The following is a 27,933-nucleotide window of genomic DNA, read 5'->3' as shown; positions in this document are numbered from 1 at the left end:
CAGGGGATCCAACATCCTTTTCTGAACTCTGTGGGCACCCATCCTCCGAAGTACAACACCACACACAGACAGACACATAAACCCATAATATAAAATAAAATAAATCTTAAAAACAAAACCAAACAGGCAGTGGTCACTGTACATCTGGTAAAGAATGAGAGATGAGGAAGTCGGGACGTTGAGTCTGATCGCACCCTGAGTCCACTCAGGTTACATTTACACAGGGAAACACACGAGGGAGACAAGAGGAACCTGACAAAGGGTCTCAAAACTGCTTGGTTTCAAGATCGAGATGATCATTCATCTTTCAGCCAGACTGGATTGACGGACGTCTACGGGGTCAGCAAAGCACAGGGCTAGACAGCTTCTGTCCAGCTCGGAACACATCCAACAGGCAGATGTCCATTCAAATGATGCGATCCTCCTGGCTCTGTACAACTGGCTTCCATAGAGATGGCAGAAAGCAGCTCACTGAACACAGGATCATTGCTTCATGAGCATGAACAGTGGCATCCCCATTATGTGGGGCAAACTGATACTTAGAGAACCCTGGCTATCTTCAGAAATGTTGAAAATAGCAATATAACTCATCTCAAGGAGAATTATTTTAATAGATCTCAGTTGGGAGATTTTAGGTTTAGTTTTCTCGGCAATTTTTCTAAAAATTCTTCATATAATTAACATATGCATAAGAAAACTGTAGAAAATTCCCACTTCAAGTTTCTTATTTACTGTTTCAAAGTGTTGACTTTTTTCATCTTCCATTTCAAAAGCTATATTAATTTTAGGAAAGTACTTGGGATTTGAACCATAACAAGAATATCTTTCATATAGGATACAACATACTCCAACAACAACATCAATCAGCAACTTATACAAGAGGCTAGCGGAATGGCTCAGTCAGTAAAATGTTCATGAGTTTGATCCCCAGAGCCTACTTACAAATGCTGAGTGTGGGAGCCTGCCTTTGTAAATCCAGTGCTGGCTAGGGAGCTGGAGACAGGTGATCTCTGGGCTCACTGGCCAGCCAGCTAATCTAGACTAACTGGTGAACTTCAGGCCAGTGAGAAAGCCTCCATCAAAAGAAGTAGACAGCCGGCTTGAGGATGACTCCTGGGTTTTTTTTCTGGTACACACACACACTCACATACATTTACCATACACACACACACACACACACACACACACACACACACAAGTTGTGGAATAATCTTTTTGTACACTGTGAAGATGTGTCTTTGACAAGGAGCCAAGGAGCCTTCTGATTGGTTTAATAAAGAGCTGAATGGCCAACAGCTAGGCAGGAAGAAGTTAGGTGGGACTTCCAGGCATAGAGAGAAAAGGAGATGAATCTAGGCGTGGGATGCCAAAGGACACAGAGAGGAAATAGGAGGTACAAGATGGAAGAGAGGTAAAAAGCCACAAGGCAAAAATGTAGCTTAATATAAATGGATTAAGTTATAAGAGATAGTGGACAAGCCTAAGCTATAGGCTGAGCTTTCACAATTAATAATAAATCTCCATGTCTTTTTTTTTTTTGTGAGAAATCGTCTACACACACACATGCACATTAAGGGGAAAAACAACTTATCCAACTAAACAATTTTACCAACCAAATCACAAAACGATGGTGATGACGAATCATGGATGACAAAGAGTCATTTGATAGAACAACTGTACAAATTCATCTCTATTATTAAAATAATCTTCTCCACCACTAAGGTGGGAATGGGAAGACAAGAACGGGGGAGAATGCCAGAGGAAAACTGCCCAGCTGCCACGCTTGTCTAATGACCAGGAGCCATCTTTTCATCAAGATGACTATAAAGTTAGGATAAGCCATCTGTTCTACATCAAAGCAACCCACAAGCAGAGCAGAAAGGAAAGACTGACTTCCAGAGGGCTAGTGGTCTGGAAACCCCAAAGAAATTACACAGCAAAACACGCGAGCTGGGATTTCACGAGCACATCTTGCATGGAGGTGATTCATTTCTGCTTATGTAGACTAGATGCCTGGATGAAAGTAATAACCAACATGGAATGTGCACAGGAGGCCTGAGCAAAGTGAGGAGCAGACATTAGAAGCGCGATGCAGCCAGCCTCAAGTCTGTGTGTGGGGAGGGGACCACAAGAATCCAAGAGGAAAGTGTCTGGGTTCAGAGGAGACAGGGATGCTTGGAAGGTGTCTGGGAGCAGGGAACATGGTGTAGTTGGGGACAGAGAACACGAAGCAACATGATTCTGTAGCAATGAGTCTTCAGAATAAAGGGCAGTTGTCACGCCCAGTCTACCCCACTGGTAAACCTACAGCTTGAACAACAGGGAGTGTGAAGCAAAGATGCAGCTTGGTGGGTTCTATGTAATGAACACCGACATAGTTATTTTAATCTTAAATCTTGATTTTAAATAATTTTTAAATTAACAGAGGCTGGTCATGTTAGTGCGTGCCTGCAACCCATCACTCAGGAAGTGGAGGCAGGATGAACAGGAGTTCAAGGCTAGCTTTGGCTACATGAGTGACTGTCTCAAGAAACAAAGGTGTGGGCTGGGAAGATAACTTAGCCAGGGACGACCTGAGTTTGATCCCCCAGAATCCATATAAAACAAAACTGTAAACTGTTGATGCCACACATTTGAAATCTCAAGGCTGCAGAGGCCAATACAGGTGGACCCCTTGGGGCTCACTGGCCAGCCGGCTAGCCTAGCCCAATGAGCAAGTTTGTCTTTAAACAGGAAAAAAGTAGACAACACTGAGAAATGACACCTGAGGATGACACCTCAGGGTGAACTCTGGTCCCCAGCACACACATACTAAGCACACAGACACAGAATAGCTAGCATTCCTTCTCATTCCCTCTCTATTGCTCTGTGTGTGTGCAGCTTATGTGTGTGTTTGTACATATATGGGTGCACACACGCCTGTGGAAGCCAGCAGAAGCCAGCAGTGGACATCGATCAGGTGTCCTCCTCAACCCACCTACTTTTTTAAGACAGAGTCTCCCGCTCAATGTGTAGCTCACTGTTTGGCTAAAATGGCTGGCTAGAAAGTTCCAGAGGTCTGGCTGTCTCCATCTCCCCAACACTAGGATTTCAGATTTGTGCCACCCTGCTATTAGTTGAGTTGAGGATCCAAACTCAGACCCTCATTCTTGCGTGGCGGGCACATTACTGCCAGAACCGTCTCCCCAGCCCTCTATAGTGCTTGTTAAGAAAAGAAATCTAGGCCATAGCCAATATAAAAGGTGTCACTGTACATATCACAGATGCTCTGAAAATCGGAGGGAAAAGACGACAAAGCATAAACCGCAGCCTCATCATCTAAACTATAAATTGTTTAGAATAATTCCTTTTCTACTGCTTTTCACTATATTTGGTCAACTATAACTTACTGCTAACTCACCCAAAAGAAATGAATTTAATGCTAAAACGCAGCACTGACTCTCAAAACAATGACAGAGCTCAAAAGAAAAATGCTAGAAAAGGCAGAAGCATGAGGAGGACTATTCCAGCTCCAGGAAGCTGCTTCTGTAAAAATACAGCATTCTGTACAAGACAGTAGTGGCTCCCCGGAGAATAAATGGCTCAGAGTTTGATGAAAGTGTCCCTGCAGTGAACGGTTCACTCCGCTTGCAGATTCCAGATGCTCTACATTCCTGACATCAGGGTGGAAACATTTACTGGTAGTCTAGAGAAATTCAATGCCATCATTCTTGTCATATCCCTCATAGCTTCATTACTAGCTCGAGTCTGGGGAAGCTATAAGCCTACGCTAAATGAGAAAAAGGGTGTCCTCTGTGTTCAGCCGCCCTGGATGCGAGAAGCAACCGAAAGGTTTAGAAAGTATTTAGCAAAAGACTTGGCAAACAGGAACAATTATGGATTTGCTTTTTTCTTAGTTTGGATATTTGCGTTCTACCCAATATGGACAGGCAGTGAACCAAACCATTTCACTATAACCTGGGGCTAATAACCACTAAAGAACGCATATCAACACCCAGAACAACACTGTTAAATTTTATGGTATTAATAAAATGGGACACCAAGTAAATTTTCCACTTTCTTAAAGGTAAAATAATCAGCACTATTTAGTGCCGTTCCTAATGGGCCTCAATTTTTCTCATTTAAAGCATGGTTTATTTCCAAAAGTGCCTATGTGACTAAAATCCCTGAATTCAACAGAAACATTCTCCTCATTACACTATCTCTCAACTTCAAACAACATTAAAGCATCTGGCACACTGAGATCTTTAAATATGCAGAACAACTTAAATAATCCCAATATTGCAGCTTGGTTAATAACAATAAGAGGCAATTCGTTCAATTACCTGGGAGTCTATAAAATCAGGGTGGGTTACCAGAAAGCAAGTGCATATACTCACCGAGAACTTTCATGTTTAGGAGCTATCTCTACGCTTGAAGAGGCTCCTGTTTGTAATTAACTCCAAGTCAGTAGCCTGTGGCTTTGCACAAAGTATTCCATTACCACCAAAGCAAGCAGAATAGAACTTGGATTTTTTTTTTTCAGTAGTGTTCACACAAAAGATACAGGCATAGAAAAGTAAAAATGGGTTCTAAAATTTACAGTCTGTGGTCAATCGCCACCCTTTAATCACTGACACCACAGCAAACCAGTTACTGAGCCAGCGGGGACGGAGTAAGGTGGGTATAGAAGTTGTGGGGTTTGAATGAGAAAGTCCTTCACAGGCCTCATGCACTTGAATGCCTGGTCATGAGTGGGCAGCACTGTCTGGGGAGGTTTGGGAGGTTTGGTTTTGTTGGTGGAAGAATGTCATTGGAGGCAGTCTTCCTGAGTCTAAGCCCCCACCATTTCCAGCTGCTCTCTCTGCCTCGTGTTGGTGGTTGAAACGAGAGCTCTCAGCTTCTTGTTCCCGCAGCCCTGCCTGCTACCTGCTACTATGATTCCCTGCCATGATGGACCCTGGCCCCTCTCTAGCCACAAGCCCAAATAAACTCTGTCTTCTATAAGTTGCTTTAGTCATGGTGTTTTATCATAGCAATAGAAAGTAACTAATACACAAGCTAAAACATCATATTTGCTATTTATAGCATGATAGGGCTTTTTCAATCTATTTTGATGCTTATTGTTAATTAAAATTAAAGACAACAGAACAATTAAACCAGATAAAGTAGGAAGTGGAGCTGTATCATGCATCTGTACCCTCAAAGGCTTATTGGTAAGTATCAAGCACAAGAAAACCTTCTGGCAGAGCACAGGGGATGGGACCATCTTTAATGCTTCTCTCTTCAGGATTGTCCTGAAATATCCTTCACTATGTCCCCAAGACACACCTATTAGTCAGCTATGCACCAAATGAGTTCTTCTAAGACACTTCCTGTGATCCAAAAGAGATCAAGACCCATTGTCATCAGGGAAAGATACTGTTGGTAGTAAAAACTACGGTACTTCCACACATGCATTTTAAAAATAAATATCTAAGCTGTAAAAATGTCTTATTTGTGTTAAAAATATAACAAATCGGTGATTTACACCTAAAAACAGACAAGTCGATGCTTCCCAACCTTTCTGCCCACACTCAACTCTTCTTGAAACATGAAAGTTTGCTTTCAAGAGAACTCATAGCTACCTGGGAATGCAAACACTTTCTTCTCAAAAGACCAAAAGTGTGGCTGGGAAAGCTAAGGCTACATTGAGCTGAATAAAGAATAAGGTGCTGTTTCAACTCAGTTAGGCAGTGAGGATGCTAGAATCTACAAAGGACACTGAAGTCTGGGGTTTCAGTGTGAGTGGAAGTGGTCCCCAATCTAGATGCCTCCATATTAAAACCAGTCATCTCACTACATCCAAATCGTGTCACGAAAATTCAGTGTAAGAGACATTTTGTTATGCAGGTGTGGAGGGGCCTTTCACCCCACCACTTGGGGGGCAGTTTGAGTTTGAGGCCAGAGACCTGTCTCAAAGGTGGGGAGGTGAATAAAATTCTCTCCAGGTATTGACGAGCACAGTCTTTCCGGTTCCTTTAAATCCCTAACTTGTCAAGAAACCAAGCAAACGGGCCAACTTCACACATTCTGAACTGTGCTAATATTTTTTACAAAAAAAATTACTTTGTAATAATTATGGCTTGATCAAATAAAGTCTTGGGGTTTGCTGATCAGGTAAGCGTTATATGTGCGAACAGTGTACCTAAAACTTGACTATAAAAACAGTCTACCAAGGTACCTCTTTTATTCACTTGGAATGGTTAACTTCATTCAGTTGGTGCTCATTATTTGATCCTTTGTATGTGCATGATGTGTGTGCACATTTGTGTGTATGTACCATGGTGCATGTGTAGAGACCAGAAGACAAATTTAGGTGTCCATCCTGGCCTTCCACCTTGCTTGAGACAAAGTCTCTTGTTTAAACTGTGTAAGCCAGGTTACTTCACCCTCAAGCTTCTGGGGACTCACCTGCCTCCCACTCCGGTCTAACCATAGAAGCACTGGGATTAGATACTCACTTCTGCACCTAGCTTTACATGGGTTCTGGGAGTTCAAACCCAAGCCCTCGGCCTTGCCTGGCAACCACCTCACCCACTAAACCGACTCCCCAGCCTTTCTCTTTAAAAGGAACTTATTATAGCATTTTCTCCTAAACAGGAACCTGCTGAGGAGGCAAGAACGGCCACTTTCCAATTCATGCCTGTGAGGAAATCACACAGGAAAGTAGATCAATTCTTGCTTCTTAGGGTGTGGTCTGTTGTGTCTGGAGAGTCCCCGGTGGTCTCTCACAAGGTCCACAAGCTGCTTTCACTGGGAATTTAACACTAGCAAAGAAGAGTAGATTCTGCAATTGAATCTGCAACAAGGGGAAGCAGAGTGGATCCATGTATGATGCATTCATGTGTCGAAAAAAATCAGTGAATCCTCGTAATTTCTATAATGTGTAGTAACCATTATAATGATAAAAATGAAAGTTGTGACAGCAGTATCGATAATGTAGAAAGTTAGTCCTATCACTGTCACACGAGGGTATACAGAATATGGGAGCCATGGTTGCACCAGCTGCCAACCCTCTGATCAGCAGTCTAGCCTGGGCTCATCTGGCTCACAAGGTAGCTGTACCTTCCCTCAGGCTCTACATATGTTGCTGAATGAACCTGTGTGCTTCATAAGAGAGGACACCCTTCCCAACAAGAGGAAGGTGGTTCTCGGATCAAAGGCATGTGAGTGATTGGCCTCCTTCCCACAGAGCCAAACAGACCCCCCCAGGCTGTGTAAGTGCTTGTCAGCACTCTTCAGATAACATCCACTCCTAATGCTTCCTCCTCTCGTGTACGCTTGGCAAAGGAACACTTCGCACAGTCACAGCTATATAGAGGCACATATCCTCCTGACCGAAAGAGAGCAAAGGCTCAGAATGAGTGCTAGGAAGCAACAAATAGTAATCAGAAGAGTAAAGCCAACACAGAGGTCTCCCAGATGCCCTTTTTCCCCACCACAGAGACCAGCCAGCACGCAGTTACATGCCTGGAAACCTTACTCTGCTATGGAAGCAAACTGAAAATTGGAAACATGATACGGTCAAATGCGGTGTATGCCCCTCTGAAAGCTACTGGAAGAAAAGTGTACCCAAGTTGAGACTTGATTTTCCACAATGAAATCCACCATCAAGGGGAAAAGTTGTTACATGTGGCTTTGGGGTTTAGTTTGGTTTATTTTTATTTCATTTTTTTTTTAAATGTTTTCTTTTGGACAAGGTCTCACTATGTAACCCTTGCTGGTCTGGCTTATTTTTGAGACAGGATCTTGCTATGTAGCCCAGGTTGGCCTCAAAGTCATGCTCTTCCCAAGTGCTAAGACTTCAGTGTGCTATAGCACACCTGACCAGTCCTTGAGGACTGGTTTGTTTTAAATGGACAGTAACACAGTGTCTTAGAGTTTCTATTGCTGTGAAGAGACACCATGGCCACAGTAATACATATAAAGGAAAATATTTAATTGGGGCCGGCTTACAGTTCAGAGGTTTAGTCCATTATCATCATGGCAGGAAGCATGGTAGCATGCAGGCAGACATGATGCTGGAGAAGTAGTTCAGAGTTCTACATTTTGATCCACAGCCAGCAGGAAGTAAACTGTCCCACACTGGGTGTAGCTTGAGCATATATAAGACCTCAAAGCCCTCAGAGTAACATACTTTCTCAAACAAGGCCACACCTACTCCAACAGGGCAACACCTCCTAATAGTGTCACTCACTAGATGCAAAGCATTCAAACACACATCTATGGGGGCCACACATACTCAAACCATCACACATAGTATTTTCATGACACTGGAAGAACAAATAACATCTATTTTTCATGATCTCAAATGGCTGCTTTTAGTGGGGGAAGCTCACAATGTGTCCAGTATCCTCAATAAACTTAATCTACCACTTTAAGGATAAAAGCATCATGATTTTTGTGATGGAATTAAATTGAATGAGATTTCCTAACCAGACTGGCCTATGATATGGACCCTGAATATCAGCTGGCAGTACTCCTCAAAGAGGGCACACACTGCTGAGAGAGAACCACACTGGCAGTAGAGGAGATCAGGAGGAGTTCAAAACCGAATAAAACAGAAGGCAGATGCCAATGCCATAAACAGTGGTCAAATGACAATCAAAGACTTCAAGTGTGACATGAATTCAGATGGCATGACAGCAGAGCACTGACTGCAACAAAGAGGGGTGTGTGTGTGTGTGTGTGTGTGTGTGTGTGTGTGTGTGTGTGTGTGTAAGAGTCAACTATGCAAGCTTCCCACTGTCTTCCTTATTTTAAGAAATGACCACCTTCACCGGTCTCCAGCCATCACCGACAGAATCGCTGACTTTCCAAGACTTCATATTTTTGAACAACAAAATGTTTTTCAAATAAGGTGCACCCTGGTTTTATTTCTGGTGCTGTGATACGACACCGTGACAAAGAGCACCTTCGTGCAGAAAGGGTTTGTTTTACCTCACGATTCCAGGTTCTAGTCCATCACAGCAGGGAAGTCAAGGCAGGACCCTGAAGCAGCTGGCCACATCCACATCAAGAGAGGAGAAACAAATGCAAACCCAAGAATGGCACTGCCCACAACGGGTAGGTCTGCCCACTCCAATGATCATATCATGGCAATCCCACAAGCCCCCAGACATGCCCACAAGCCAACCTACCTGATCAAGGTAATTCCCCATTAAGAACATGACCCCAGGTGAGTCAAGATTGTGTCAGGCTGACAATTCTGACAAGCGAAACTCACCACCCGGTGTGGACACTGCAAATGTAGTGTGTCACTGTGTTACATCAGATGCAATGGAAAACAGAAAAATGACTCACAAAATTGACATATTTGCTATAATGCAATGGTTTGAGACCAAATCCACAGTATCTCTGAAGTATGCCTGTCGAGGATACTGGAAAGGCTTAGTAAGCCTGGGCTAACAGAAACATACAGCGTTATGCCGATTGCTAAAAGCATACCCTATACTTATTGAAACTGAACATAAAGTTAAAAAAAATTTCCCTAGGATTAAAATCATGTGAATTCAGCTTCCTGACCACAAAGTAGAAAAAAGTCAGTAACAGAAAGACAACTGGAAAAAAGCCTTTTTTTTAATTCTAAATAACCTATTTAAGATAATTCTAAATGACCTAAAAACTTAATGAAATGAGAACATGATGGGACCTGGTAAAATGGCTCAGTGGGTAAAGTTATTGTCAAGCCTGACCAGCGCAGTTCCAGCAGCAGAGCCCTCAGCAGGAGAAAAGAACCAGCTCTCAAACACTGTCTACACACACACACTCAAACTCACACACACACACACACACACACACACACACACACACACATACACATGCACATACAAACATACACTCACACACATGTCCACACACCTACACACACACATATATATACACACACACATATATATACACACACACACATACACCCACTCACACACACATACACACTCACACACCTACACACACACACACCTCACACACATATACATTTAAAAATAAAAGAAAACAAAAACAGCAGGACTAATACCTGGTCAAACTGACAAAATGAAACTGTGATCAAAAGAGTAAAAACAGACACCAGATCAAAACCATCAACACAGAAAACACAGGCATGAAGCAGTGTTAGGATGTGCAATTTTAACCCCCAAAAGTTTGAAATTTTTGATAAAATGGCCCCAAGAAGAAATAGAAAGCTATGATATTCTTAAAATCTTTAAGCTAAATAATACAGAAAGTCTTATAAAAAGATTTCCAGGTCTAGTAGCCTATCAGGCAGGTTCTATCCTAGGAGAGGAAACTTCAATCTGTCACAAACCTTTCTATAGAAAAAAGAAGAAAGGAGAATCATTGCATTGCACCATGTTGTGCAAACGGGTTTTTAAAAGAGAGAGAACAGGTCAGGCAGAGTGTGTTGACCCTGGAACTGCTGAGGCAAAGATCTCAAAGCCAGCCTGTGCTGCAAATGGAGAGCTGGGGGGATAGCTTGTCTTTTGTTTTTGTTTTGTCTTAAAAGAAGCATTCACCAGGAGTGGTAGCACATGCCTTTTACTCCAGCCCCAGAAGCAGGCAGATCTCTGAGTTCAAGATCAGCCTGGTCTACATAAAAATTTCCAGGAAGCCAGAACTACAAAGTTAGACCTTGTTTCAAAAAAAAAAAAAAGTAAATAAACAATAAACTCAATAGCCACAAAGAATGTGAAAAGGAAATTATAAGCTAAACCTACCCCTTAAAACAAAATATAAGCAAACCAAACTCACTACATTAAAAAGAGTAATAAACTGTAACAAATTTGAGTATCTTCCTAAGAAGCGATCTGGTTTAACATTTAAAAACTGATTAATTTCCTACAAACTAATCATATGTTCATTAAGATGTATAAACAAACCCCTGATAAAATCAAAGGCTAATAATTCTTTAATTACCAGGAAAAAAAATGCCATTTGCAAACTAGTAATAAAAGGCAACCCTTTTAACATAACAAAGGGTGTGCAGGCCTTCTGATCTGAGGCTCAGAAGAGGACAAAGTACAACTCTCTTGACTTATCATCCACCGCCAATACCCAAATCTGACCCTCACTGAGGTGGAAGGGAAGGACACCAGAGGTTGTCCTCTAACCTCTCCATGCATGGATCAAAGCTGGATTCCTGAGGTTGGTGTCTCATCTGTCTTGACCCCCAAGACCAGCTCCCTGAATCTGTCCAATACTCATCAACATATGGACGGCACAAAATGGACGAATTGGATCTTTAAAATAAAAATGTTCCAATGAATCTTTTTTAAACGCCGATGACACTGCCAAGGCAACCTGCTGTGGGATGTCCGTCTATTCCCTGTGAATGTGTGCTGCTCTCATTGTTGATAATAAAGCCAGGCCGGAAGTATGGACGGGACAACCAAACTAAGGGAGGGAAGAGAGCAGGTGGAGTCTGGAAGATGCCAGCCAGGAATCAAGATGAGAATGTCCTACTGAGAAAAGGTACCAAGCCATGTGGCTAAACATAGGTAAGAATTATGGACTAATTGAAATGTAAGAGCTAGTGAGTAATAAGCCTGAGCTACTGGCAGAACATTTATAAGTAATATTAAGCCTCCGAGTCAATTATTTGGGAAGCAGCTGTCCAGGTATTTGGGAGTTGCTGGTGGGACAGAAACTTCTGCTTACAGCAACCAGGGGGTGGAAGGACTGGAGATTATAGTGTGATTGCCCATTCTGAACAAGCAGACCCAGGCTGATGGGTGGCTTTAGCCTCTGCTGTGCTCACTAAAGACCATGGGGAGTCACGAAGAGAGAGAGAAAGAGAAACATCAGCCTTTGATAAGATTATCAATACTGCCAAATTGGGGACTGTTATCCCGAGAACTCATGGAACCATTGAAGAGCCTGGGCTCTGTGGGCTGCAGTGTTAATGGCACTGCCTTCCTGATGGAAAGATGGCGGAGGAGGTACTGCACAGGAAAATAAACAGATCTCAGAAGACGAAGAGGCAATGTTGACATGCTCCCCTTGAGATGCAGACCCTAAGCCAGTGGACTCACCCTCACCACCTCGATTTCACACTGCAATGAAGGCCCCGGACACTGGCACTGGCACCAAAGGGAAAGAGCCACGCTTCTCAAGTCAAAATGGAACAAGAGGGTAACTGTGGAGAAAATCCATCTAGAAGCACACCTCAGACCTTCCCCAAAACGCCACTCTAAAGTGTTAAATCCAACAGATACATGAGAAAAGGACTAACTTGACAGTCATGTTTAGGAAACATTTGATGACTAAAATACAGCGATTGCAATCCTGAAGGAAAGCGGTGTTCAACAGCATGGACATTAGTAACAGTGGGCATGTAGTAGGGAAGGGCTGTACACACAGAGGAAAGGCAAACCGCAGAATACATAATGGATGGTGGCATTTGAAAGAATCTAATTAAGGATGAGTTGCCACTGAAGATAAATTTAATTTGGGTTTAGTGGGAATGTAATTACGCAGTGGGCTAGTCAAATAGTTCCTTAGTGCTGTCCATGTTGAACTTATTGTTAGGGAAAGCATGCTGGAGATGACAGCAGCGGCCAAGTTGGCCTCCTTCTCCTTAAAGGATGCAGGTCCAGAGAGTGGACCCGTATACAGCGGTGTTCTGCTTCCAGGACAGGAAGCCTGAGCCAGACCGAGGCACCAGACAGTTGGTAATACACTCCCTAAAGCTCTGAAACTGTGTGCAAAAGGGTCTGTTTTCATTTTGATCTGTCACAGGGGGTGTCGCCTTTTGTGAGGAAGACACTATCATGTTCCACTGATCATTTTTTTTTTTTTGTTATTGAGAACCATGGGAAGTAGAACTTGCTACAATTTCTGTGGAAAGATGACTGTGGTTTACACTCAAACTATCAGTAGCTTTAAAAAAAATGTTTACTGGTAATAGAAAGACTGCCTTGTTTTTCTCTTTTTATAAGAAATATACAGAGTCTGGGGAGATGGCTCAACTGTTAAGAGCACTTACTGCTCTTCCAGAAGACTCGCACTCAGCTCCCAGCACCCACAACAGGCTGCTCACGACCATCTTTTACACGTCTCAGGAGAGCTGATGCTTATTCCTAGCCTCCTTAGACACATGCACACACATGCACATGCACACACAGTCATGTTCATATATATATGAACATATATATACACACACACACACACACACATATACACTCAAAAATAAATCTTAAAAAAGAAAGTGTGTAAGGAAGCATACAAAGTAGACAGGTAGAGCTTCAGAGAGGGCTCAGAGCAAAAGCACTCACCACATAAGCCTGTTGACCTGAGCTTGAATCCCCATAACCTGTGTAAAAAGAGCCAGACACAGTGGCACAAGCCTCTGCAATCCAGAGTGCCCTTGCGGGAGATAGAAGGGACAGACAGGGGAATTGTCAGAGCTGTGAGGGTCAGTTGGCTTAGAGTAGGCAGTGGTCAACAAGAGAACCTGCCTCAAACAAGGCAGAAGATGACGACTGACCCCTGCGGTTGTCAGCTCTCCCGCATGCCCTCACCCACATGGACACATGAAGACAGACAGACAGACAGACAGACAGACAGACAGACAGACAGACAGACACACACACACACACACACACACACACACACACACACAATCGTACATACACAAAAACAGTCAAAAAACACTAAGGAAAACATTATAAAAGTGTGACTGATAGTTAATTATAAGGCTATACTCCCCCCACCCACTATTATAAATACTGTACTCCTGTATTTTAAAATGCTTACATCTACTTTTTTCATGTTTATAAATTATATGATTTTTTTCTCAACAGAATACTAACTTTCAGCCTATACAAATAAATATGGTTCAATTCCATTTGGAAAGTTAGAGAGTTAACAAAATTCTACCACACTGCAAAGGACTACTTAGGCAAATCATAAACACAGTATGGTGAGCAGCAGAAATTTTTGCCAGATCCCCGTCTCTCAGGAGGTATGGCTAAGAAGCCGGTATTTTCAAGGTCTCCAATTTCCTACTGTAGGTGGCAGTCACATGGGCATTGGTGTTATTAGCACTTTTAAAACTCTACTTATAAAGGGTTTTAATTCATTTCTGTACAAATATATTTCACATTATATGTTTATACAAATAATATTTAATGAAATTACAAAATTAAAGCTAACATTCAGCCAAGGCATGATTCTATAAGATGTTTTTTTAAAGCACACTCTATTACAGGAATAGAAATAGTAAGATGAACTCTGAGGACAGACACATCCCATGGGTTAACAATTCTAGCACTTCTGTTCACATAAACTGTACCTGAATGAGTAAGTAAATGAACGGGGGACCCCACTCCTGAGGAAGGGATCTACAGACGTGCAAAGGGAAAAGCCTAAAACTACCTACTTACCAGTTTAGAAGTGGAAACATAAGCAAGGGCTTATATTAGCTTACTACAACCCCAATTGACCTAAACAGAAATATTCATATGACCTTGTGGGTATTTAGACATGGGTAAGTACATATGTACCCATGTCTCTACTTTGTTAACTGAGAGGGTCTAAAGTCACTGTGGTAGTTAGAAAGAAAATGACCCCCAAAGGGAGTGGCACTATTAGGAGGTGTGGCCTTGTTGGAAGAAGTGTGTCACTGTGGAGGTGGGCTTTGAGGTCTCATATATGATCAAGCCATACCCAGTGTCTCAGTTCACTTCCTGTTGCCTGCAAGTCAAGATATAGGAATCTCAGCTCCATCTCCAGCACCATGTCTGCCTGCCCGCCACCATGTTATACCATGATAATAATGGACTAAACCTCTGAAAATGTAAGCCACCCCAATTAAATGTTTTCCTTTATAAGAGTTGCTGTGGTGATGGTGTCTCTTACACAGCAATTGAAACCCTAATTAAAGCAGAAGTTGGTACCAGGGACTGGGGTATCGCTGTAATAGGCCTGACCATATTTTTGTTTGAAGGAATTCAGACTCTGAGACTTTGGGTTAGGAAAGCAGTGGAATGCTTTACATGCTGCTCACTGGGCCATACTCGTAGGGGCATGGACGACAGTGGTGCTGAGGGTGACTGGAACTGGGCGGGGCTGGCTCAAGAGGTTTCAGAGAAGAATTTTAATATGTTGCCTAAAGATCGTTCTTGGGATATTTTGGTAAAGAATGTGGCTGCTCTTTGCCCTTGGCCAAAGAGTCTAGCGGAGGCTTAAGTGAAGATGTAATTGAAAGATCTCCTAGGTCAAGGCCAGGCTGGTCTATAGAGTTTCAGTACAGCCAGTCTTAGGCAGTGAAGGAAACTGTTGAACACAGAAAGATGGTGAAGGTGTAATTGGACAAGGGAGCCATGGTCCAGCCTGAGTTATCAGTAGAACTTGGCAGCTTTGGCCATGTGGTTCTGGAGTTAAAGATAGAAGAAAGGAACTATGGAATCTCCCTCCATAACTAAGGAAAGCTACTGAGCCCAGGCATGTGTCAGGGATGTCCCTGAATAGAGACCTGGGGAGGCCACTGTGTGAAGCTGTGAAGGTGAAGCCTGGATTGCCTTGGAGACTCCAAGATGTGGAGATGCCAGAACATGGGATACCTTCTGAGGGGAGCTGCTAACAGGGAATGGAACCAGCGCAAGAAAAAGAAGTGTGTTGCAGTCAGCAAAGCTGAAAGCAGTTGGAGATCTAAAGAGTGCTTTGACATCAGACATGGAGATGCAGAGTTTGGAGTTTGCCCAGCTGTTTTTCAGTCTTGCTTTGGTCCAGTATTTCCTCACCATGCTCCCTTCTCTGCATTTTGGAATGGTAATGTATATCCTGTGCCATTCTATGTTGGAAGTATGTGATCTGCTTTTTTACTTTGATTTTACAGAGGATTACAGTTAAGAGATTGCATGAATCTCAGAAGAAACTTTGAAGTTTAGACTTTTAAATAAATGGGAGGCTATTAATAGGAGTCTATGAGGACTTTTGAAGTTGGATTGAATGCATTTTTGCCTTATGACATGGCTACAAGCCTTTGGGGGCCAGGGAGCAGAATGTGGAGGTTTGAATGAAAATAACCCCCAAAGGGAGTGGCACTATTAGGAGGTATGGTCTTGTTGGAGGGAGTGTGTCACCGTGGAGGTAGGCTTTGAGGTCTCATATAAGCTCAAGCAACACCCAGTGTCTCAGTCCACTTCCTACTACCTGCAAGTCAAGATATAGGAATCTCAACTCCATCTCCAGCACCATGTCTGCCTGCACACCACCACGTCCTGCCATGATGATAATGGACTGGACCTCTGAAACTGTAAGTCACCCCAATTAATTGTTTTTCCTTTATAAGAGTTGCCATGGTCATATGTACAGCAACAGAAACCCTAACTAAGACAGTCACACTCTCTTTACAGCAACAGAAACCCTAACTAAGACAGTCACACTCATGAGGCAGTAGGCAAAACAGCTGCCCAAGTCTCCATTTCTAATCCTGTTCTCCACCCAAAAGAGACTAGGCTCCTTGGAGAAATGGCTACTTGAGGAATAGGGCAAGAAACACTCATGATGAGCTGGTGCCCCTTGGCTGCCGAAAGCAAGGACATGCTAAAAAAAAAAAAAATCAGCAAGTCCACATCGATGGAGGTTTTTAAAGAACAGACTGAAAGAGCTTCCACCAGGCAAAGCTGTAACAACTGGGATAATAACATAACAGTGCTGGATTATAACCCCAAACACAAGCCAAACAGACACTAGTCAATACCAACAATGAACAAGTGAATAAATGGAGGAGAAGAAGACAAGATCCAAGAAACCTATACAGATATTTCACCCTAAAGGGGGAACAGAATGTCCCTGTGGTTAAGTGTGATCTTCACCTGGACATGCCCACGGTTTCTAATATGGAAAGCAGAAAAGGAGAGAAACTTCTGAGTGGAGAAGCTGAGAGCCAGATGAATGTCAGCATCAGCAGTCTCCGTCAAGTTGACAGTGAGCACCCTTCCTATGATTTCATGCGATGGCGCTGACCTCTATTACTGACCCACCCCACCCCCCAAAACACAACTCCATTCCCTTCATGAGAAAAACACAGGACAAACTCAAACACAGACAGCCTTCCAATGTGCCTAACTACTGTACCTCAAAACCCCTAAGGATGTCAGTCAACACAAGCCTGAGAAAACGTCAAGACCAAGAGCAGCCTGATGAGTCACAACGTCGCAGGCAGCATGCTGATCCAAATGACAGCCTAGAAGCAAAGGGAGAGGGGGCAGGAGGGAAGAACTGAGGAAACAGAGACAGTTAGAGTTGGTTAGAGTCACTGCATCTGAATCAGTTCACAGATCGAGTGGAGTCTGGCACATGAATGCAGAAAGTTCACAACAGGAGAAGCTGGGTGTGAGGCACTGCCACTTTCTACATTACCTCTGTAGTTCTAAACTTACTATAAAAATTGGATTATTAAAAACTGTAAGACGAAATCAACAGGTCATTATAATCTAGAAAGAGAACCAAGAATGTATGTAGCACTCATACATGGTAAAGAAAAAAACTATGAACTTTGGTGGAAAGAACGGAATATGGGGTCATTAATTCTTAAGACGGTTGACAATCTGTGAGAGGAAAGAAGATCTCTGCCTCACTCTACATGCAAACTGCAGTCAGATTAAAATTCCATGTGTAGAAACAAATCTTTAAATGTATTAAAAGAAATCATAGAGAATATATATGCTCTTGGGCAAGAGGAGACATACTTAAGCTGAAGGGGGAAAGCAATAACCAAGATGTGCTTACATGATTTTCAACTCTATAAAAGAAATGGGACTATTTAAGGGGGGGGGGGGAATTAAAAAGAAAAGACAAGTGGCCAGCTAGAAGAAATGGCCCGAAGAATTAATGTATATAATGTAAAATGATAAATTCTGCACATCAATTAGAACAGGGCAAGACAACACAATGGTGGAGAAAGTTAGAATAGACATGTCCAGACGGGAAAGTTCAGTACACAATGGAAATGTGCTCCACAGAAGGAACAATCAACCTTTATCACTTCCACATCCCATGTATTTCCTATCAGACGACAGCAACTACAAACACTGACAGTATTGAACACTGGCAAGAATGTGGAGGCCGGGATCTCTAATCTGCTCCATACATGGCTCGCTGGCTTAAGAAGTCTGGAGGTCAACCTGACAACATCGTTATATGTGTGCATCTTTCCTGCTCAAATCATTTCAAAAGGAGCAAAAATCAGGCTTCCCTTTACAGCACTGTGAGCCACGGCATTGTGAAGTCATGGGAAACAGCATGAGTCCACAGATGATGCAGGGCAGATATGTGAAGAAACAGGCATGACACACTTTACACACTCATACACTCCCTGCAAACATCTATCCAAGAAACAGCATCTGCTATGCACAGTTGGAGATGTAGCTCAGAGTCAGAGTTCCTGCCTAGTATGCACAGGGTTCTAGGTTCAGTCCCAAGCACTGCAAGAAGAAAGAAATGATAATACAATCTGCAGCATATGATAAAATCTGTGATTGTTTGTCCGTTTGTTTTAAGAAGAGTCAAACATATGAGTTTTTCTGGTGCCACTGATCAAACCCTGCGCCTCGCACATGCTAACCACGTGCTCTACAACTGAGCTACATCTGAACTATGTGAAATGTTGAATACACACACACCTCTTGAAGAATAGTTATCAAGATGAGAAAGAAAGTGAGACTAAGGAGATGGGAATGTTTTCACATTGTACTTACAAAACTCACTTTTTCTACCCCCTCAGTGAAATAAGCAGAAAGAGGAAGATGGATCAGTGCTAAGAGTTTTTCATTAAAAAGCATTTCTGGGGCTGAGGAAATGGATCAGAGGGCAAAAGCGCTTTCTGTGGAGGCATAAAGATCTGAGTTTGAATCCCTAGCACCCATATAAAAAGCTGTGTGTGTGTGTGTGTGTGTGTGTGTGTGTGTGTGTGTGTGTGTGTGCGTGCGCGCGCGCGCGCGCATGCATGCATGCATGCATGCATGCATGCATGTGGTGGGGAGACAGGAGGATAGATAAGGCTTGCTAGCTGGCTGCCCAACAGCCTGGCCCCATGTTTGGTGAGAGACCCTGCTTCGAAGGAACAGGGCACAGAGTGATAGAGCAGGCTATCCACATCTTTCTCTGGCCTCCACATGTGCATAAGGGCACCCACGAGAACACACATTTGGATACCACAAATACACAGAGCATTTTCCCAAATGACTACACTATGCACCGACACTAAAGTCAGGCACCTTTCTTCTGTGCCTGGGCCCAGGACCACCAGTAAAACGGTAACTTTATTCTCTCGGGGACTCAATGGCAAGATAACATCAACAATGTTGCTAAGCAACATAACATTAGTAAACAGAGCTTCGACTGCACCTGTACAGGATATCTAAGCAGGGACTCTAAACATCCAATGCACATACCCCACTGTGACTTCCGTGAGTGGACTGACCTGGGAACAGGCATGCCTTCCATGCCTGACTCAAACCTTCTGGCACACAGGTTCAAAAACATCAGAAAGCAGGTGTCGTATGTCAGTACATTTCTGCTCTAAATGACATGGTTGTGTAGAAAAGCTCTTTATAAATTCCATACCATCCATGCTATTTTCTGTGACCGAGAGCTCTCTGTTATAAATACTTATTTTCATCAGCCTTTGAGTTTTACACCATTAGCAATACTTTGCTATCCATCAAGCTAACACAATTTTGGTGAATAGTGAAGTATAAAATATACTACACAACCACAGTACTTTTATGGCTAGAAAAATTTTAGCTATAATTACCCTGTTACTACAAAAAGTTCAATTATTCATTTTACATAGTACAACAAAACACAGAACTACATAAAAACTAAAAATTCAAAGGAGTTAACTTCCAAATTAACATCCTAAGAGAGAAAAAACTGAAGTTTAACAGAATTTAACAAAAAATTAAAGTTCCTTACAACAAAAAAATAATCCACAGTCCAAGTCACTAGGCAAGAAATGGCTGTAGATGGACAGAGACAGCCAGGCTGCACTTGCTGTAAGCACTGCGTGTGCTTGAACTGGACACAAGGACATCGGCCAGAACAGCAACTGGAAAGGATCAATGTGGTACCCAGGATTGGAATGGCTGGGGTGGAGATGGTTACCTCAGCTGGAAAGAGTATGCAAGATCAGGAAACCAAAGCCATCATGGCACACAGGACATTGTTTTCCATCACATTATGCTGCTACTTCTTTTAAGGAGTCTTAAGGCGTGGCCTGGGCAAGGTGGCACTCACGATGCTCCTAGCCCTTGTGAGGCTGAGGCAGGAAGACTGTGAGCTTAAAGGCTATTCTAGGATGCACGGAGCAAAACCCTGTCTCAAATCAATCAAAACAAACACAAAGACGATGCCCAGCCTATTTCCCAAGCACGCTCATTTCTTTCTCTTTTGTGTTGTAGATTAAATCCAGTGCTCACACACATTAAACATCCACTCTACTGGATCTCAGCCCTAGTCCCTCCCCCTTACTCTGAACAGGTCTAAAAAGCCTCCAGGAATCCATATTTAAACAGTGTTCATAGCAAGGACGCTAACAATTGCTAGACTGGGTCAGAAAGGAGATTTTATATACATGACATGTGTTTTGTTTCTAAGAAATAGTTGTTTATCTGAATCTTACAATTGATGGGATTTGCTGAGTATCAGCTGACACTGTTTTTGACATTTACTTATTTATTGTGAGTGAGGGTCAGTAGGTATGCATGGTGAGAGTGTAAAGGTCAAAGGGCAACTTTCAGAAGTAGATCTCCTTCTACCATGTGGGGCCCAGGGATTGAACTCCGGTCATCTGGCTTGGCAGCAGGTGCCTTTCCCACTGAGTCACAGCAATAGCCCACGGTTTAGTTTTAATATAACTTCTCAAGGATGTGTAGGGACTTCCAGGTGTATTTTATCCCTGGTGATAGGTTAAGAGAATAAAAACAGATAAATAAAATAGGAAGCAATAAGTCCGAGGCAAGTGTGGCAAAAAATTCATGTCTGCTGTTAAAGGTGCGTGACAGTAGTGTGGAGGGCTATTACATTATTTTCCAGAACACTGGCCGTTCTCAAATGCTTCATTTTAAGCAATTAAATGCACAGTGTTGTTCCAAAAGCAAGACAAGGGTATGGGCACGCATCACCACCACCTGGAGAAGGAAGCAGTCTGAATGTCCCACAGTCCTCCTGTCTAGTCCAGACCTTATTGTGACTAATTTCATGCCTCTCATGGTGGTCACAGATAAACAAATGTAGTTCATTTGCACCCACAAGGCTACAATCACTGGGAGCGATATTGATATACGAATGTAGGGAAAACTGTCCCCTTGGGTTCTCGTACCCATGTCACCAGCAGATCCTGTGGACAGCGCTGGCATGATGCAGGCTGCCGGTGCGTGACCACCCTCCACTCTCTCGTCTCAGGAAGCTCCAGGGAATTCAATGGCCTGCACTTCACCCAAGAGTCGGATGTCCTGTTAGGCCCCTAGGAAGAAAAGAAACAATTATATGTATATTAAAAAAAAAAAAGCATCACTAAATCAAACATCCTATAACTAATTCAAAACTTATACTCGACACCAGTGAGATCGTAATTCTTCTACAGAATTTTTTCTGCAGTGACAGGCTGGTCTTTAACAGGGGAGTTTCTGGTTTTGATGTGATTTCTAACTGAAAGCATGCTGCCCCTGCATAGGCCAAGGCTTCTGAAAGACGGTGACGTTTTCTTTAGGGGCTGCTGATTCGATGCATCGTGACCTTTCAGAAGATTCTGTACGGTCAGTTCCTCCCTCTCTTACCCTAACTCTGGCTATATTTCCCAATGTGGAACAAAGACTATCTGAGTTACCAGCAAACTACAACTCTGTGTTTCCATAGAGTTCATTCTAGTCCAACAGCTGCAAAGTTCTCTACCGCAGGCTGAGCGCGTCTTGACAAACTTCGTCAGCTAGGACAGCAGCGATACAGATTCACAGAAGTGGTAGCACTACAAGCTAAGCCTTCTTTGAGTAAAAGTTAAGCTTAAGATGTATCCGGGAAAATATATTGTTTTCAATAACTGGCATAAGTTTATCTCTAAATAAGCAGGGAAGGGGATAGAGTGTAAAAGCTGTGCAAGGTTACCTCTGGCTTTACCTCTAATCTTGCTGGCTCTGTAAGCTTGAGTAACTTACTTAATCTTATTAAGCCCGAATTTCCTAATGTGCAAATGAAGACAATAACTTAGAACTGTGTAATAATTAAATATACCGAGGCATGCAACAATGCCTTGCATGGAGTAAACAAACAATAAAAGCTAGCTTGCGATAGTTTCTTTCTTTAATTCAGGCAACAGAATTATAAAATTAAAACATAAAAGAAAGCAGCAAGATTACAATTCACCCAGCCTAGCACCTAAGAAAGAGCCCGCCATGTGTTTTGAATTTGGATCACTGCAGACTAACAACGGAAAATACACATCATTTACATTTTTGTTGAAATCATAACTATACAATGCATTTTAGTTCGCCTGGCCCCCATTCTCCATACAGAGAATTCAGTCATTTAAAAGCATATTTTAACCTATCTTAAAGACAACAAGAAAAACAGACATTGTAAACACTGGGAAACGATTCACTTCAATTCGTAAAGCTTCTAAATTGCTGATTCATATTACAGAATCACGACAAACAAGCTTGCCAGCTTTTACTTGAGAAAAATACAACTGTTAAATTCCAGTAAAGCCTTCTAAATTAGCATTTTAATTGCCAAAGTGAAAACTGATATTAAAAATCCACCATCAAACAGACTTTCTTGGACTTGACTATCTGCTGTGACGTCTTACCATCTGCTTTACATTATACCAAAGACAAACGCAGAACACACATAATACACATCCATACAGGGAGAAATGCTAATTAAAAATAAGGTGGCAGTCATTTAAATTCCAAGTAAAAATGTAACTCACTGAGCTAAAAATTAAAATGAAAGGAGAGGGCAAGCCAGGCTCCACTCGTGCCCAGCCCCCACGCTGCTTCTTCTCCAGTAATCTTAAAGAGAAACTTGGCTTTGGTCTCAGAAATTATTCTAATCAGGATTAAGATTTAACTACATAAAAATATTCCTTATATAAAGCAAGGGGATAGATGAAGCAATTCAAAGGCAAAAAGAACTCCAGAAAGACCACAGATAATAAAGAATATATTGTTAACAGTCTTTGGCCTTACTAACAGAAAAAAGAAAAGAAAAGAAAAGAAAAGAAAAGAAAAGAAAAGAAAAGAAAAGAAAAGAAAAGAAAAGAAAAGAAAAGAAAAGAAAAGAAAAGAGAAGAAAACTATTTAAAATGTATAAAGAGCATGCATACATATTTCTAGCATTAGGGTAATACCTCTTCATGATGTAAGCAGATCCAGTGCTTTCTGTGTGTGTGTGGGGGGGGGGGGTGTATATATAACTTAGCTCTTAAGGCCACAAGAAGTCAGAATGTGCATGGCACCGACTGTCACCACATACACAGAAATACACACACTCTATACTTCCCGCACCATGAAATCCTCCCCTTTACCACCTAAAGAATTCACAATGCTTCACATTTATGAACTACATATACCACATAACCCAATTTATACTTTTATCAAAAAAAGTAAAATTTGATAGAATGTGGTACATTCTCATTCCAGAAATAGTGACAAAACCCTGAAATTCCACTTCAAAACATCTTTTTAAGCCAGTGTTACAATACATGAAAGGACTTAGCATGTCTTGCTTTTTTTATAACCAACAGTCAAGGTTAAACTTATCTAATGCAGTACATTTATCACAAAGTAATAATCTTCTAAGTATGCATTATACTACATAATTATCTTCCTAGAATAGTGCAAATACATGAATTTTTTAAAAACAGTTCGATATAATTCTAACTAGAAAAATGCTCAGTATTTTATGGAATGAAGTAGTGTTGCTGGATTTAACTTTCAAATTGGGTTAAATTTTTGTGTAATAATGTTGTTTTCTTTGGCCAAATTGATTGAAAGGGCTTTGGAATTCATCAGAACACAGCCGTAATTATTACTGACTGTTGTATGGAACCGATTTACTACAACACAAAAATACCAGCTGTTACAGTATGTCCTGAGAGGGATTACTGGATATTCTTAAATTGAAGTTCAATCCATCTTTCCATAAAAAAGAGAAAGACCTGAATGCCAGGAACATAACAGCAGTATCAAATGCACCTGAGGCATTTACAACACCCAACAGGACCATTATAGCTTGCCTTTAAAGAGGCTTATTTTTGAAATTTCACTATTCCAGTTGTACCTTGCTTCTATATATCACACTGTATCAGGTTTTCCTGGCATTGATGACGTGGAAACAGTGAACTACAAGAAGGTCTACGTGCTCACAATGTTCAATTCTACCCTGGCTATATTCAAAGCTTCTGTAGCAATCCTGACATCTAGTGGCCGATCGCAGAAGTGCAAGTGCTTGCAAGACGATTGAAGATGATGTTAATGATGATGATGATGATGTTGATGATGACAATGATGAATCTGTGTGTGTTATGCATTCGAGAGAGATGAATGTCACAGCACACATATGGTAGTCCCAGGACAACTTTGGGGATTTGGTTCTATCCTTTCACGGTGAGTTACAGGGGTCTAACTCTATTCCTCAGGCTTACACAGCAACACATGTACTCGCTGTGCTATCTCATCAGCCCAAGTAGTTTCTTTTTATTTATCAGTAAAGCAAGAGTTGACTTTATTCATCCAGCGACATAGTTCCCTTCAAAATTATCGTTTAATGTGAATACATATGGTGAATAAAATAATAAATCAATCTCTACTTGAGAAAGTATTCCAAAACATGGAAGCATTTCCCCCACGTAATAATTATCAGTAGCCTGTTATTTCAGGAGACAATGGCCATGGTCAATGATTTAACAGTTATGCTTCCAGTTCCTAATCTAACTGAGCAATGAAATAATCCACACAACAGTAATGTGTACAATATAAATCTATTTTCACCAATCTCTAAAGGGCAATTTGAGAAATTCATTAGTTAATGTAAGCACACTGTTATCTGTTAACATAGCTGCAAATCTTCAGAAACACAGTTGTAAGAATATGATAGAGGCCAGACAGAGCCACTTGTCACAAATCTGTTTACGTGAACTGGTGTTGCGGCCTGGGATGTAGCTCACTGGAAGGGCCCATGCCTGGAGTTCTTGACGCCCTATTCAAACTTCCAGCACCATGCACAACCAAGTAAATAAAAACCGTGGGCATGCCATGCACATTAACAGTCCTCAAAGCATGTGCACAGACCACCACGATCTTAAAGGCCTTGCCAGAGAGACCCATGAGGTTAGACTATGTTCAGAAAAATGCCGAGACACTATTTCTCTTTTCTACTTTCAACATCCAGGTAAAAGCACTGGTTCCTTGGCATGAATCAGGATTTCATGAAAGCATAGTCTTCAGGAAGCAGGCAGCATTCACGTAGGTCCCAGTTCAGAGTTCTCTCTCTGGGCCTTGTTTCTGAAGTGCATGGTGTATGCAGCAATCAGGAATTACCTTCTACCTCTAGGGGGCAACCGAGGGCAAGAGCAATAGGCTGTGTGTTTGGGAAGTCTCACAGACAGCTCCGGACAACAACTCAAAGAGGGCTTCTCAGGTATGGTGTTGGGGTTTTTGTTAGGTTGTCATTGGCTCTTGGAGGGAGAGCTATCATCCTAGATGAGAAGAATGTATTTAAACTACATGTATATTAATACACTAAATTACGTACACGGTAGGATTTTTGGTAAGTAGTTTATAGTGACTCCTAGTGGCTTTTTCAGCCATCCATATTGCTATTTTACCCCACCTCCTCCTGCTATATTTAACCCCTCCTCCCCAAGGAGCCCCCTTTGCCCACGTCCATTATCAGATCACTGTATCCTCCAATTCCCCTTTACCTTTTCACCTTCTTCTATATTGCCTCCCTAGGGAGCCCCTTTTCCCACTTCCCTATGATTACTTACACCTTGGTATTCTCCTCTCTATTGCTCCCAAATGCCCCCGCCCCGCCATGCTGACAACGGTTCCAGTTTACTTTCCTGGACTCTGTAGTTATTACTGACTATATACTCACATCTAAAGATTTGGAGCTAGAACCCTCCAATAAGAAAAACATGTGACATATGTCTTTCTGGGTCTGGCTTACCCTCACTCAGTATGACCTTTCCTAGTTTTATTTATTTACCTGCAAAATTCATAGTCTTGTTTTTCTTTACCATTGAATAGCGTCCCATGGTATATATGTTCCATATTATCAATATCTCTTTTTCAATTCTAGGGCATTTAGGTTGTTTCTATATCCTAGCTATTGTAAATACCGTGGCAATGAACATAGCTGAACAAGTATGAGCGGTGTATATTAGGTCCTGTGGAGTGGTAGCATGGTTGGGTCCTATGGTAGATTTATTTTCACTATTGAGAATTCTCCACACTGATTTCCATAGTGGCTGCATCAGATGGCAACCCCACCAAGAGTGAGGGATGGTTCCCTTTCCCCTCATCCCCTCTAGCATTTGTTGTTGGTTGTTCCACTGATCTTGGCCACTCTGGATGGGGTAAGGTGAAATCCCAACGTTGTTTTGATTTGCATTTCCCTAGTTGATAGGAATGATGAACCTTTTTAAAGATATTTCTTAGCCTTCAGGTTTTTCTTTCCCTTCATCTTTCGAGAATTCTGATTTCAAGTCACAGACCCACTTCTCAAATGGGCCATCTGTCTTTTGTATTTGGGGGTGGGGTTGACTCTGTTTTCTGAGTTCTTTGTATATTCTAGATAGTAAGCGTCTGTCAGATGTACAGCTGGCAGCCACTCCCCCCCACCCCCACTGGACGGCCTCTTTTCACCCTCTTGACTGTTTCTTTTGCTATGCTCAACTTGTTAGCTTCATGAAGTCCCACTTGTCAGTTATTGGTCCTATGTCTTGGGCAAAGGGAGTCTTATTCAGGAAGTCTCTCCCTCACCTATATCTTGTATGTTTTCTTCTAGCATTTTCAGCACTTCAGGTTTCCATCTTTGATCCATTTGGGTTTGGGTTTTGTGCAAAGTGATAGACACAGGTCTAATTTTACTCTTCTGCATGTGGACATCCCACTTTCCCAGCACCACTTGCTGAGGACGCCTTCTTTTACCAGCATATTTTTTTACATCTTTGTCCAATTTTAATTACTTGTATGAATGCTTGGCTCTTTGATTTTTGTTCTATTAGTCTACATGTCTTGTTTTGTGTCAGTACAATATTGTTTTTGTTACTATGGCTCTGTAACATTGTAATTGTAATCCTACAGCATTGTTCTTTTTGCTCAGGACCGTTTTGGCTTTCCAGGGCATTTTGTGGTTCCATACCAACTTTAGGATAGTTTTTTCTATTTCTGCAAATGAGATGGGAATTTTGATTGGAATTGCATTGAATCTGTTAATAGCTTTTGGTAGAATGGTCATTTCCATAATGTTAATTCTACCAATCCAGCAGCATGGGATGTCTTTCCATTTCCTAGTGTCTTTCTCATTTCTTTCTTCAGAGGTTTAACGTTTTCATCATAGGGGTCCTTCACTTTCTTGGTGAGGTTTACTCCCAGATATTTTCTTTGAGAGTATTATAAATAGGACTGTTGTCCATGACCTCCCTTCCTATATGTTTGTTGTTCGTGTTTAGAAAGGATGTTTATTTGTGCAAGTTGATTCTGTATCCTGCCATGTTGCTGAATTTGTTTATCATTTCTAGAAGTTTCTGGTAGATGTTTTTGGATCTCTAGTGTGTAGTATCATGTCATCTGCAAACAGAACTAGTTTGACCTCTTTTCCTAGTTACTGTAGCCCTTTAATTTCCTTCTCCTGCTTTATTGCTCCAGCCAGTTCTTAGAGTACAGTATTGAAAGGGAGTGGAGA

General features: G+C 41.9%; 1 protein-coding gene across 1 annotated transcript in view; it reads right to left on the bottom strand.

Annotated features, from left to right (window-relative positions):
- The window catches only part of Mpp7 (MAGUK p55 scaffold protein 7), a 212,670-nt gene that overhangs the window by 123,251 nt on the left and 61,486 nt on the right, over window positions 1-27,933 (bottom strand). Inside the window, exon 2 of the mRNA XM_006973903.4 lies at window positions 21,347-21,490. Coding sequence (XP_006973965.1) covers window positions 21,347-21,383 — 37 coding nt within the window. The 5' untranslated portion in view covers window positions 21,384-21,490. The remainder of the gene's footprint in view (window positions 1-21,346; window positions 21,491-27,933) is intronic.

Source organism: Peromyscus maniculatus, chromosome 5 (assembly GCF_049852395.1).
Source record: "Peromyscus maniculatus bairdii isolate BWxNUB_F1_BW_parent chromosome 5, HU_Pman_BW_mat_3.1, whole genome shotgun sequence".
In the NCBI taxonomy this organism is placed as follows: Eukaryota; Metazoa; Chordata; class Mammalia; order Rodentia; family Cricetidae; genus Peromyscus; species Peromyscus maniculatus.
Note: the sequence above shows the minus strand (reverse complement) of the source record. Positions and strands in the feature narration are given on the sequence as shown.